At 34.3% G+C, this 14,287-nt stretch overlaps 1 protein-coding gene across 9 annotated transcripts in view; it reads right to left on the bottom strand.

The window, feature by feature from the left end:
• ESCO1 (establishment of sister chromatid cohesion N-acetyltransferase 1) overlaps nt 1–14,287 on the bottom strand; it is an 80,870-nt gene that overhangs the window by 28,346 nt on the left and 38,237 nt on the right. For all 9 annotated transcript variants that reach the window (XM_045886949.3, XM_064577853.1, XM_045886950.3 and 6 more), the window contains 4 exons: nt 10,918–11,032; nt 8,721–8,781; nt 7,316–7,430; nt 2,995–3,126 (listed from right to left, as the gene is read on the bottom strand). In XM_045886949.3, coding sequence (XP_045742905.1) covers nt 2,995–3,126; nt 7,316–7,430; nt 8,721–8,781; nt 10,918–11,032 — 423 coding nt within the window. The remainder of the gene's footprint in view (nt 1–2,994; nt 3,127–7,315; nt 7,431–8,720; nt 8,782–10,917; nt 11,033–14,287) is intronic.

The raw sequence follows: 14,287 nt of genomic DNA, 5'->3' as shown, positions 1-14,287 counted from the left end.
AACTTTTCCTCACCCATGAAAACAAATCCTTCTGATCACTGCTCCACCAAAGTAATTATCACTTCTAAATTGTAAAGCTAATTTATAATTAAATTTAAATAATTAATACTGACTTACTGCTTTAACCAATCTCTTATTGTTAACTTTTCTTTCTTTCAGGCTTTGCTCCTAACCTTGAAGGCAAGGGCATATCATATACCCTGGAGTAGAGCCCTCCACAGAGCTTTTATTCAGTCAGATATTAATTAATTCAAAGGAGAGAAAAGGAAGGATGGAGGAAAAAAGGATTAAGTTAGAAATTTCTCTGCAAAGAACCCAAACATGATTCCCTGGCTACATACTAAAAGTTCAAAATATAGCTGAATTCTGGATAGGCTCCAGGCTTGGCAACATTCCTCAGTGTTCTAGGGGGAGTTTTTCCTGCTTTCTCTTCATACCTTTAGCAAAGAGTACCCCCAGATGATCAAGGGAAACTGAAGTGTCTGTAGGTCTAAACCAGAGTCCAGGCTCCTCCTGAAGCATTAACAAGCTCCTTCCTAAATAGCTTCTAATAAGTTAGATAAAATGCATTTCCTCAAATGGCATCAATGAGGCAGATGGGGTGCTATGAAGGAATAGAGAACATCATCACTCTTTCTCCTACCAAAGAGGATAAGGAAAAAAAATATTTTAACCAGCCAAAAAAAAAGGCTCTGTGGGCATCAATTTCTACGATGACTAAATAATTTAAATATGATTTTAATCTTTTGAAAAGATCTTTAGCCATTTTTAACTGTTACAGATTATTACCATGTCTAAAGGAAAATTTTTACCCTAAGGAAAAGCTATTTATTTCCTTAAAAATGTATGATTAAAATTAGAAAGTAAAACTCATTGGGATCTAATTTATTCTATTTTTAAATAGTCTTAAATAGATCAACACTTTATTTCCAGTCCCCGAACACTGTTCATTTAAAATTAATTAAAGCCAGAACACCAAATGACTTCTTTTCTATGTGCTTCTCTCCAGGAAACAAACAGGTAAAACTGACATTTTAAAATTAGATGTTTTCTCAAACACCTTAAAAGTGCTTAAACTTCAATTATATCTCAATTTATTAAAAGAAAGAAAAAAAAGTGCTTAATCCAAAAACACAATACTAGCTGCTCATTAAATGTACAAAAATGCAAAGCACCACACTGGGTGCCCAATAAATGTTTAATGTCCCAACCCCAAATCCAGAGCTGTGATCAAAGCAGAACATCTTTAACATAATATGTTTTTATCCTCTGTCCATACACTAAAAAAGAATGCTACAATGTTTTGGAGGAGTTTCTACTTTAGACTATGTATACCTACATTCGAAAATAGCAAAAGATAAGAATATTGATCTTGATGTTAGCAAAGGATGGCCAACTGCTAAACTCAATTCCTTCTCTTGAGCTTATTTCAAAAATAAAATAACCCATAGCTCTGTCCCATCAAGGTTGGGGTGGGGGGATTAGGAGGAGGATAGGGCTGGGGCAGGAATCAATCTTCCCTAAACTGCTACATTGTTTTCAAGCTTTGCAAGAGCCAGAATTTGTTTAGAAGGTGATGACTCCATCTTGTCCCATAAACCAGCTTCCCTTCGTACTGTGGAAGCACAGAGTACATATTTCCTTACTAATTTCTTTGCTGTTACTCTCAGAAATTAAGATCTTCCCTTAAGATGAAAAATTAAGCCTTTTAAACCTAATACAAAAGTGATCACAAGAATTAAATGATGTAAACTGAAAACTCATTTAAACTAACTTCTACCAGATTTATGTACATTGAATAAAATGTTTTTGACCCAAGTATTCTATAATTTAGCTATCTGATAGAACTATTTTTGTTTTCAAGTTGTAAGGATATTAATACAGTAAAATTGGAAAAGTACAAATTTCAAACAATAAATCAGTATCTAGCTATAGATATTTTATGTCCACACAGCTTATATTGCGTTTAGTTAGGTGACAGAAGAGGGTGTGTGTGTGGAAAAGGCAGATGAAATAAGGAGTATAAAGGATCACCACAGTAGAGAACGAAAAAAGAAAACCCTACCTATCTTGGGTAGAAGTAACTGGATAAATGAAACAATAAATATGAACCCTTCAACCAAAAATAAGGATACAAATTTAACTGAAGCTAATAAGGATCTTTAAACAATCCAACATCTGTTGCTTATGTAAAAGCCTATAATGAAATGAATTGGTGATCTCAGTTCAGATATCCTGGAGGTCTTATTAATGTGAGTGTACAGTACTGAAGGTAACATGTATAGAATAAAAATAGATTCCATTTCAGATATGGGTAAACAGCAATTACATTAAATTACTATTTTCACAAGATATCTGAAATGGTTCAAAATTATTCAAAATTTTGCCATTTCCAGAAATAACTATTAAATAATACCCATTGTGCCTCTAATGCACATACAAAAATATATACTCAAACATATTTACTTTGTGGGATTTTTTTTTTAAGTACGCAGCAAATTCTGAGATCTTAACCTTCAAGAATTTTTCTTTTTTAATTTTATAAAGAAAAACTCTCATGATAGCAAAAGAAGGTAAAGAAAAATTCCCAAACCATCTATTTGGTATAATATACATCACTATCAGTTTTCAGAAAAAAAGTTGTGCTAAGCTATTATGAATATTAAACAGGCTTATCAGCAGCTAATAATTATTAAAGAAAAAATTTTAAATACTCAAGTTGATAGCATTGTTAGAAGAGATGAGGTATAATAACTGCTTTAAATATATAACTTAAATAAAGAATCCCACAACATGAACCAGGCAGAATAAAGTTAGCTGGTTTTACGTCTGACTTTGTTTTAAAATAAGCCGGTACACATAGAAGAGTTTTGTATATATTACCACCTCCTAAAAACAGAAATTTTTCAATGTCTTAAATTTTGCAATTCATCTCTTTAAGATCCTGACCTAGTCATCTGATACTGCATTTTAGAAGTCATGAACTCCACTTACCACATATTTTACAGCACTTATAAACTGGTTGTGGAAGAGCAGATGCTGTGTTTCATCTTCTGGATTTGAAGCTGTGTAAAGCATGCCACAAACATTACAGGAAACTGCTCCAAATCTTTTTTGTCCTGCATCCTATTTATAAAAAACAAACAAAAGTTTTTTTTCCCCTCCCAAAGGAATAATTCCAGAACATCAGCCTCTAAAGCTATAATGGGAACATAAAGGGAGAAGTATTTAATCTACATAACAAAAAATATTCAGTGTTGATTAAAAAAGAAGACATTAAATCTGTGAAATCTGTGTGTAATTTTATTAAGAACTGTTTCCATTTTAGTAATCTGATCACTCGATTCACAGCATTTAATATTTGAAAAGAACTGAGAAAGATCTTTTAACACTACAATCTTAGTCCTAAATGCCAAACAGTAAATATTCTATAAATAAGAACAAAGATACATTCTATATGTGTAATAATTACACTGTTAATGCTTAGTGGAAATAGTTTTTCACAGACTCATTTTTTTAATGTCTTAAAAGTATGTTCTTTTTGGCGCCTGGGTGGCTCAGATGGTTAAGCGTCTGCCTTCAGCTCAGGTCATGATCCCAGGGTCCTGGGATCGAGTCCCACATCGGGCTCCCGGCTCAGCGGGGAGCCTGCTTCTCCCTCTGACCCTCTCCCCTCTCATGCTGTTTCTCTTTCGCTCACTCTTTAAAAAATAAATAAAACCTTTAAAAAAAAAAAAAAAGTATGTTCTTTTTAATTTTTTTTTAATTTCATTATTAGTTTTTGATGTAGTGTTCCATGATTCATTGTTTGCATATAACACCCAGAGCTCCATGCAATACGTACCCTCCTTAATACCCATCACCGGGCTAACCCATCCTCCCATCCCCCTCCCCTCTAAAATCCTCAGTTTGTTTCTCAGAGTCCATAGTCTCTCATGGTTCATCTCCCCCTCTGATTTCCCCCCTTTTTAATGGTTTTGTTCTAGTTTGTAATATTAAAAAGAGTATTTTGATGTCACTAGAAACTCCTAAGAAAAGGTAATATTAATTTTTTGTATTATCTTCATAGTAAATAAGTACAAAATACAATCATCTCTTTTCCAATAATTCATACTTGTGCTGTAGGATAGTAACTGTTTACAAAATGTTTTCTATTCTTGTCCTCATTCAACAAGAAATTTTCAGCAGTATGATCTAAGTCTAAGAATAATAAACTAATAGAGGCGTCTGGGTGGCTCAAGTTGGTTAAGCACCCGATTCTTGATTGCAGCTCAGGTCATGATTTCGGGGTCATGAGACTGAACCCCACACTGGGCTCCACGCTGGGCGTGGAGCCTGCTTAAGATTCTTTCCCTCCTTCTCCCTCTGTCCTTCTACTAGTGCACTCTCTTTTTCTCTAAATAAATAAAAATAAAGTTTAAAAAAAAGAATAAACTAGGGTGCCTGGGTGGCTCAGTCAAAAGTTTCTGCCTTCAGCTCAGGTCAGGATCCCAGGGTCCTGGGATCAAATCTGCATCGGGCTCCCTGCTCAGCAGGAAGCCTGATTTTCCCTCTCCCAGTCCCCCTGCTTGTGCTCTCTCTCGCTCCCTCTGTCAATTAAATAAACTCCTTAAAAAAAAACAAGAATAATCCCTTTACTCCTCCTACTCTAAAACTGTGCAATCTGAATTACTACAAAAAATAAGATGTAAGACAATGGCATCTCTAGTGTCTTAGAACTAGGACAAGTAGCAAAGAGAAATCAAATGGTAAATAAAAGATTGTGGGGGTGCCTGAGTGGCTCAGATGGTTAAGCGTCTGCTTCGGCTGGGGTCATGATCTCGGGGTCCTGGGATTGAGCCCCACATCGGGCTCCCTGCTGAGCGGGGAGCCTGCTTCTCCCTCTCCCTCTGCCTGCCACCCACCCCCCGCTTGTACTCTCTCTCTCTCTCTCTCTCTCTCTCTCGCTCTGTCAAAAAAAAAAAAATCTTAAAAAAAAAAGTGTGTATAGAACTTAAGGGAAGTTCACTCTAAAGGATTCAAACTATTCACAAATTGTTACATGAAATTTATTTCAGGCAGCTAAAAAAAATTTTTTTGTAATTGTGGTACGACATATATAACAATATTTACCATCTTAATTTTTTTTTTTAAAGATTTTATTTATTTATTTGGCAGAGAGAGACACAGCGAGAGAGGGAACACAAGCAGGGGGAGCGGGAGAGGGAGAAGCAGGCTTCCCATGGAGCGGGGAGCCCGATGTGGGGCTCAATCCCAGGAACCTGGGATCATGACCTGAGCCGAAGGCAGACGCTTAACGACTGAGCCACCCAGGCACTCCCATCTTAACGATTTTTAAGTGTACAGTTCAGTAGTGTTACATATATTCACACTGTTGTGCAACCAATCTTCAAAATTCTTTTCATTTTGCAAAACTGAAACTCTATACCCACTAAACAATACGTTCCCAATCCACTTTCCTTCCCAGTTTCTAGAAACTACCATACTACTGTCTCTGAATTTGACTACTCTAGGCACCTCACAGGAGTGAAATCATGCAGTATGTGTCTTTCTGTGACTGACTTATTTCACTTAGCTTAATGTCCTTAAGGTTCAACCACATTGTGCCACGTCAGAATTTCTTCTGTTTTAAGGCTGAATAATATTCCATTGTATGTATACACCACATTTTGTTTATCCATTCATCCTTGATACTTTGATTGCTTTCACCTTTTGGCTATGATTAATGAACACCAGTGTACAAATATCCCTTCAAGCAGGCAGTATTCATAGTATTGAATAAACATCTCTTCCTTGGTGGGGATTAACATAAGAATAAAAAATAAATAAAAATAAAAATAAATAAAAAAAATTAAAAAAAAAAACATCTCTTCCTCAGTTTCTTAATTGGTAAATGGGAAATAATAGTCCCTACCTCATATTTTAAAAACTAAGGCTTAATTAAGTTTTTATGAGTGGAATACATAAAACAATGTATTCAAAAAATATTAGCTGCTATAATGATCATTAACATCATCATCAACTCTTGACCAGAACAACTGAATAGAAGTGCAAGCCACAAATGTAATTTTAAATTTTCTTGTAGCCATGTTAAAGGATGCAAAACAAACATTGAAATTAATTTTAGTATTTTATTCAACAAAACATATCCCAAATATTATGTCAATATATACTAAATAAAAACTTATTAGTGAAATACTTTACATTCCCTTTTCTGTACTAGTCTTTAAAATGCAGTAAATACATTTACACTAATAGTGTATCACAGTTCTGATGAGCCACATTTCAAATACTAAATGGCCACATGTGGCTACCATATTGGACAGTGAAGCTCTAGATTCTACTAGTCTAATCCTGTTTCACTATCATACTGATTTAACAACAGAAATGTTATCAAATCTGATGAAACTTTTTCCTGATTAAACTTTCTCAAAAACTTCCAAATAATTCTTACAAAGTAATTCCTCTATATTAAAGTTAGAATCAATAATCTACTCCAAAAAACTCCTATTGATAATGTTGACTGGAAGTACACTAAACTTTCCTATTATTTTGGGTCCCTTCATTTTTTCAGAGTGTGCTCACTCGTTCAAATTAGATTTTTTTTTTAAAGATTTTATTTATTTATTTGACAGAGAGAGACACAGCAAGAGAGGGAACACAAGCAGGGAGAGTGGGAGAAGGAGAAGCAGGCCTCTCACGGAGCAGGGAGCCTGATGCGGGGCTCAATCCCAGGACCCTGGGATCATGACCTGAACCGAAGGTCATGATGCTTAATGACTGAGCCACCCAGGCACCACTCAAATTTGATTTTTAATCAATCAAAATATCTCCCTCTCTTTTACAACTTGCCACCAAACCGCAGAGTGGTTAATTTCTATTTCAAATTAACTATTGGTTTATCTTCCTATAAAACACAGTTTTAAAATTATAAAATACACTAAAATACAGATATTTAAAATCATTTTATGCATTAAGCTCCATGTTATTTTAATATTTAAACCAACTACTAAAACGAGGTACATCAAATGACATATTTAAGAAAATAACAAATGATAAAATAAATGTAAAATAAAGTATCAATCTGTCATAAATAAAACTAAAAGCATGGGGATTTTGAGTTTTTATTTGTAGCAGGAGGGTCTCACTACTGGAGGGCCAGAAGGGTGGTTGTAATGACAGCAGAAATATTTCCATAATGGTTTATGGTGAAAAAAAGGCTCTTTGGAAAAAAGGATGAACTTACTCTTTAACAATGTGCATAAGTAAGATGATTATAATAACTCTTCACCAAAAAGGTCAGTTGGATACTTACTATGATCAACTGTTTTTCATCAACTTTCTCTGCTTCTTTTAGTTTCAAGTCCTTTGGAATTGTTATCTCCGAATGGGAATTACACTTAGGCCAAGAATGATTTGGTGGTGTCTCCCTTAAAAAAAAAAAAAAAAAAAAGTCACACCATTAAATGTTATAAAGCTGTTATCACTTCAAATCACTAAAAAGGAAAAAAAAATAAACTTGTTCTATACAACACTCACAATTTTCAACTCCAATGGGGGAAAAGTAACCTTTTAAAAATCAAGGGAAGAAAATTACTAATTTTCAACAAATAAAAAACTGCTGTACCTACTATAATTTGAATAAGGTTTAAGTTTTTGGGGTAATTTTTAGCCATCTTAGTTACTACAGTTTGTCCTAAATACTGTTTCCAGTAATCTCTAAAGCAAAATAAGTCAGATTTAACTTTATTCTGACATTAAAGAGAATGGAATGCTTTTAAAACACTTAAAACACTTTTACATGTTGATAATACCCAGTACTTCAAGGGGTTTGCAGAAAGGTGCATTCTCAAAACACTGTTGCTGGAAGTATAAAAAGACACACACTGGAGGAAAATATGGCAATGCAGACTAAGTCCTATAGCTATAAACTTATCCTAGATATAGTAATACAAATGGGCAAAGATGCTTGTGTTTATTGCAGAACTTTTTCTTGGACAGAAATTAACTAGAAACCAAAATGTCTATAAAGTGGAGAACCGTTAAATAAACAATGGAATATTCACACAATGAAATCTAATACAGATTTAACAGAATGAGGTAATAAAGAAAAGATGCCCATAATACCATAAGTTAAAAAAAAAAAAAAAAAGCTATAAAACATATGTATAGGCACAAAAAAAAAGTAAAATGAAAACAGAACTTGTGAATATCACATTCTTTCTACATGAAAAACTGTGGATTACCAGCACAAGGTTTTAGGGAAAAATACCCCAAACTTGAAAGGTAAGTATAAAATCCTTAAGTTCTGTTAAAAACAAGACAACAGGTCCAAAATGGAGTTGCTTATGCTAAGCCCCATATTACCAAACTCAGACTTAGTCTTGATTCTTCCAGAAATGGAATCTTAAACCATTCAGAAATCACCTAATTAGCACTAGTTAGGTGATTTGCCTGAAAGACCTCTGCCATCTCTCCCAAAGGAAAGTAACTTTGCAATAATCAACCCGCTTTTTTGCCAGTTGTAATTTCCTTATTCCCACTCCTTTCTGCTTATAAAAGTCTTTCATGTTACAGCTCCTTGGTGCTCCTTTCTATCTGCAAGACTGGATACTGCCCAATTCGAACTGATTTTTGTTCAAATAAACAAAAACCGTAAAAGCCTCAGTTTATCTTTTAACAGTTCTTCTATTTATTCTTGTATTAAACTAATGTCTTACCTGTCATCACTGGCCTTAGGTGTCTGGTTACTGAGTATAGTATGTTGTTTGGGAGCTGAACCTGTAATTTAATCAAGAAAGTGAGTTACACGTTAATCTTTGTACTACCTCTCCATCTAATAGGCTGAAAATCATTACAAAGAAAAAAAAAGAGAACAATGCACTAAATGTTTTATTTTTAATAAAAATCATTTGATTAAATTAGAGCCCCTTTCTAGAAATTACTCTTCAGAAAAGAGGGAGAAAAAGGCTCTACAGAGCCACAAAGAGATCCAATGGTAGATTAGCAGTGTCTTCTAGTTTCACCAATCACTAGCACTGAACAATAAAGCAACCTGTGTAAATGCCTATATAATTATACAATCTCTAAATGGAAACAAATGGGAACATTTCTTTGTTTAAAAAGAATTGTAGTCTATAAGAAACAGTCAGTGTTGGCGAGGATGTGGAGAAAAAGGAACCCTCCTGCAGTGTTGGTGGGTATGCAAATTAGTACAGCTACTGTGGAAAACAGTATGGGGGTTCTCAAAAATTAAAAATAGAATTACCATATGGTCCAGTAATTCTACTACTGGGTATTTACCCAAAGAATACAAAAATACCAATTTAAAAAGCTATATGCACCCCTATGTTTATTGCAGCATTATTTAAAATAGCCAAATTATGGAAGCAACCCAAGTGTCCATCAATAGATGAGTGGATAAAAAAGATGTGGTATATATACATACATACAATAGAATATTACTCAGCCATAAAAATGAATGAAATCTTGCCAGTTGCAACATGGATGGATCTAGAGGGTGTAATGCTAAGTGAAATAAGTCAGAGAAAGATAAATACCATGTGATTTCACTCATCTGTAGGAATTTAAGAAACAAAACAAGGAAAATAAGAGACAAAGACTCTTAAATATAGAGAACAAATTGGTGGTTACCACAGGGGAGGTGGGTAGAGGAATGGGTGAAACAGGTGAAGGGGATTAAGAGTACACTTATCATGATGAACAATGAGTAATGTATTGAATTGTTGAATCACTATACTGTACACCTGAAACTAATATAAAACTGTATGTTAATTATAATGAATTTTTTAATTGTAGTTTCTAGAGTTTTAATCACATTAATAAATAATGCAATAATCAATTCATTTTCTTTTCTAATGAATAAGTAGTACATTTCTCATATTTGTATTATACTTCTCTTTCCTCCACTAAGAGAAAAGGTTAAATAATATGCAATGAAAGACATTGTCTGACCTCAATATACTGCTCCATGTATACCTTTCCTTCAGCAGAGAGAAACAGGAATTAGGAATTTATTTTCTATATACCCTCAGGCTTCATCTGATATAGGTGAGCAAATCCCCATCCAACAGCTCAAACAATGTATTGTCAAAAAATTTTTACAAGGTCACACAAAAAAAGTCTTTGTATGGCATAACTGCCCAAATTGCAATTTTTTTATTTTTTTTAAGTAAGCTCCACTGACTGGGCCAGCCAGGTGGCCTTCAGCATTTATTAAATCCTTTCAAAGACAGAATCACTAACGTGGAAAACTGAGTGAGGATTAAAGATAAGAATCTGAAGTGGAAAAACACAGTCTTTGTACTTGAAAAATAAGCTCCTACCACTAACTAACGCAATTCATTAAGTAATACTTCTCCAGAAAGTAAGTCATAAACAAAATAAAAGATTTAAGATAGACAAAAGGACTTTTGGTGGTGAGTCAAAGAATCATAAATTATTTATTTTTACGATTTATCAATATGTGTAAACTAGTACTTTATTTTTATACCTCGTTCCCCAAAAATGTTTTGGGAAAACATTTAAAACTTAAATAAAGAAACAATGGATTTTCTAAAGGAAAAGTTAAAGTTGTCCAAGTTAGTTGACCTTTGGCTAATGTGCTTTGTTTCTGTTTTGGACCCAATCTTATTGATCATCCAGGCCATTTTATTTTTTATTTTTTCATACTTAATTTAAACAAGGTAAGAAATAAAAGCAATTCTACCCCAAAGAATGGTAGTAAAGATAAAAACAAAAAACAAAAAAGAATGGTGATAATCACACATTTGAAAAACACACGCAATAGTTCAGAAGGATTTAACTGGCCTATTTGGCGATCAGTATTGTTTTCTACCATACTGACAAAAATATCTCTGAACACTGAGAAATCCAAATAATATTTTCAAAGTTTACCTGGAACTTTATTCTCCCCTGTACCAATTTTTGCTTGACTGGGCAGAGCTGAAACAGTAGAGGTATTTCCCACTGGACTGTTTTCAAGCTTGGATTCCAAACATAGACTGAAATTCTGAATATATAAAATTCAAGATGTTAATATTTGCCTTCATATCAACCTTTGGGACTTATCCCAAGATACTTTCAGTGAATTTTAGCATAGTAAGAAAATTTAAGGTAATACTTTATAGTTGGAGTAATTCACACTGATATGCCTTAAAAGTCTCTTGATCTCCCCACAGCTACCCTCTTAGCATCAGTTCCCATTATTCCCCTTCATGCTATACTGAAAAACTTGCAAATTCCACAGATATATTCTATTTCTGCCTCTTTCATCTATCTAAATCTGCACTGTTCAATACAGTAGCCATGCCTTATCTGACTTAAAATCTCATTAGTATGAATGACTGATTTGAGACTATGTTGTAAATATAAAACACACACCAGATTTTTAAGACTACAAAAAAAAAGTAAAATATCTCAATTTTTAAAATGGATTACATGCTGGGGCGCCTGGGTGGCTCAGTTGGTTAAGCGACTGCCTTCGGCTCAGGTCATGATCCTGGAGTCCTGGGATCGAGTCCCACATCAGGCTCCCTGCTCAGCAGGGAGTCTGCTTCTCCCTCTGACCCTCCTCCCTCTCATGCTGTCTCTCATTCTCTCTCTCGCAAATAAATAAATAAAAAATAAATTAAAAAATCTAAAAAAATGGATTACATGCTGAAATGATAGTATTTTTATATGATAGATTAAATAAAATATATTCATTTTACCAGTGTGTTATTCTTTTTAAGGTGGCTACCAGAAAATTTTAAATAAATATGTGGTTCACATTACATTTCTATTGGATAGTGCTGATCTAGAACCTTTCCCCCTATATCAACTCATTACTTAAATATTAACCTTTTCCATGAAGCCTTCTCCAAGTTTCCTCATGCCCTTTTCCCAAATTTGGAATAATTCTCCATCTATTTCACCTCTACCTTTTTCATGTCCTTATTACTAATATCAGTTAGTTATTTGTTTTTGATTCATCTTCTGTAACTCTTAAGAGCAAAGAACATATTATATTTATCTTTGTATTCCCAAGATCCCCTACATCAGAACACTGTCAAAGCTGATAATCAGTAACTACCGAAAAAAAAAAAAAAAAAACTCCAAACTCTATTAACATTGGCTGTATCTGTATTGTGATTATACACTCAACACGTAACATTATTTTTGAGTATTTTTGAAAAGGTGAACAATTTTTGTCATTCAAAAAGCAAAAAATTAAAAACAAGAACAATGACAAATTACTAATTAATCTCTTAAATAGGAAGGAATTTAGTAAGTTACTGGCTTAAAAAAAAACAAACAATAAAATAGCTGGGCTTTAAAATTCATAAGGTTCAAATTTTTTTTAAAGATGTATTTATTTTAGAAAGAGCACGTAAGAGTGGGAAGAGGGGCCGAGAGAGAGGGCAGACAAAGAAGGAGAGAGAATCTCAAGCAATCTCCCCACTGAGCAAGGAGCCTGACAAGGGGCTCTATCCGAGAACCCTGAGATCATGACCTGAGCAAAAATCAGGAGTCCAATACTTAACCGACTGAGCCACCCAGGTGCCCCATGTTCAAATAATTTAAATTCAGCCCAAAGAATTAAAAGAAGGCCTATCAAATGCTTAGCCTTATCAACCATCATTTCTCAGTACTGCTGAAACTGACATAAAAATTACAGGCAGCCACAGAAAAAGATTTCGTATGATGTAAGGTTTGTTCTTATATTCTCCTTCCTCCCGAAGTATAACCCCGCTACACATTGAAGCCAGTCAATCTCAGTTTAAATCCTAGCTCTACCACTTATAAGTCACTCAGGTAAGTTACTTAAATTTCTAAGCCTCACTCTCCTCACCTGTAATATGTAGGTAATAAGAGAAACTACAGCGTAGATTGTGGTGACAATTCTATGAAGCTCTCCTCTGACTAACAAAGAGGCAGTGTTCACCAAAGGCTATTATGTCATTAACCAAAAGCTATTATGATAGTTAAACTGAGCTACCTCAATTTTTTTTTTAAGATTTTATTTATTTATTTATTTGACAGAGAGAGAGAGAGAGACAGCGAGAGAGGGAATACAAGCAGGGGGAGTGGGAGCAGGAGAAGCAGACTTCCCGCTGAGCAGGGAGCCTGATGTGGGGCTCGATCCCAGGACCCTGGGATCATGACCCGAGCCAAAGGCAGACGCTTAATGACTGAGCCACCCAGGCGGACCCTAAGCTACCTCAATTCTTAGTGCTCATGGCAAGAAGAGAAATCTCTTAAGTGACTGCTACAATGGAAATTCCTTAAAGGCAGGAAACATTTCCTCTTCTGCAGCCCTAGCACAATGTCTTGGACACAGCAGGCACAACTATGTCTTGAACTGACATGGTTACCACATTTCCTGATCACTCTGTGAAAGTGATCACATCACTGGTATTGGTGAAAATAGAAACAAACCGAAAGGGCTTTAGAAGAGGAAAACATAAATTGTGGTATACTCATTTACAGCTATTAAAATACCCATGTATTGGTAAGTATCAAATGTTGACTGCACAAAACCAAGTTGCAAAAAACCACACACACACAACACACACAGACCAACTATGTTAGCATTTAACATTTAAGACATTTAATATTTAAACACTTAAAACGTAACATAAAAACACATATAAAACATTTAAAACACAAAGAGTGCTTTAGTATTCTTTACGGATATATATACACATAGACAGTGAAATCATAAAAATAAAAAAAGAAAAGATCCCCACCAACTTCACAAACATGTTTAACTCTGGGAAGAGAGCTGAATGGAAAGAAGAGGAAGATATGGCTTTTTCCTGTATCTGTAACGTACTTCTCTTATTTTAAAAGACCTGAATTCAATAAAATATTAGTTTTTGTCAAATTTGGGTGGTAGACACAAGTGTAACATTAGTTTCTATAGCATTCTGAATGTTTGAAATACCCAAGAATTTACAAATGTAAATAAAATTTTTAACACAAATTTCATAGGACAGTTTCTTACAATGCACCTCAAGAGAGACGGACTGTACAAATCCAAAGTAAATTTCAGTAAAAGCAATATTATAGGTCAAAATAATGTGATCTAAGTAAGCATCTCTATTCTAGTAGTTTACTCCAAAGGATTACATTTCTTATTCTTCAGTGTAATTCTCCACAAACGAGGGCTTCTTTTATTTTAGTTAACATGCAATGTTAATTTCAGCTGTACAACATAGTGATTCAACACCTCTCTATACATTATGCTATGCTCACAAGTGTACCTACCATCTGTCATCATACA

This window comes from Mirounga angustirostris, unplaced genomic scaffold (genome assembly GCF_029215605.1).
Source record: "Mirounga angustirostris isolate CCGP_5_RB_7025 unplaced genomic scaffold, mMirAng1.0.hap1 SCAF_14, whole genome shotgun sequence".
Classification (NCBI taxonomy): domain Eukaryota; kingdom Metazoa; phylum Chordata; class Mammalia; order Carnivora; family Phocidae; genus Mirounga; species Mirounga angustirostris.
This window is presented reverse-complemented; position numbering and strand designations above follow the sequence as displayed.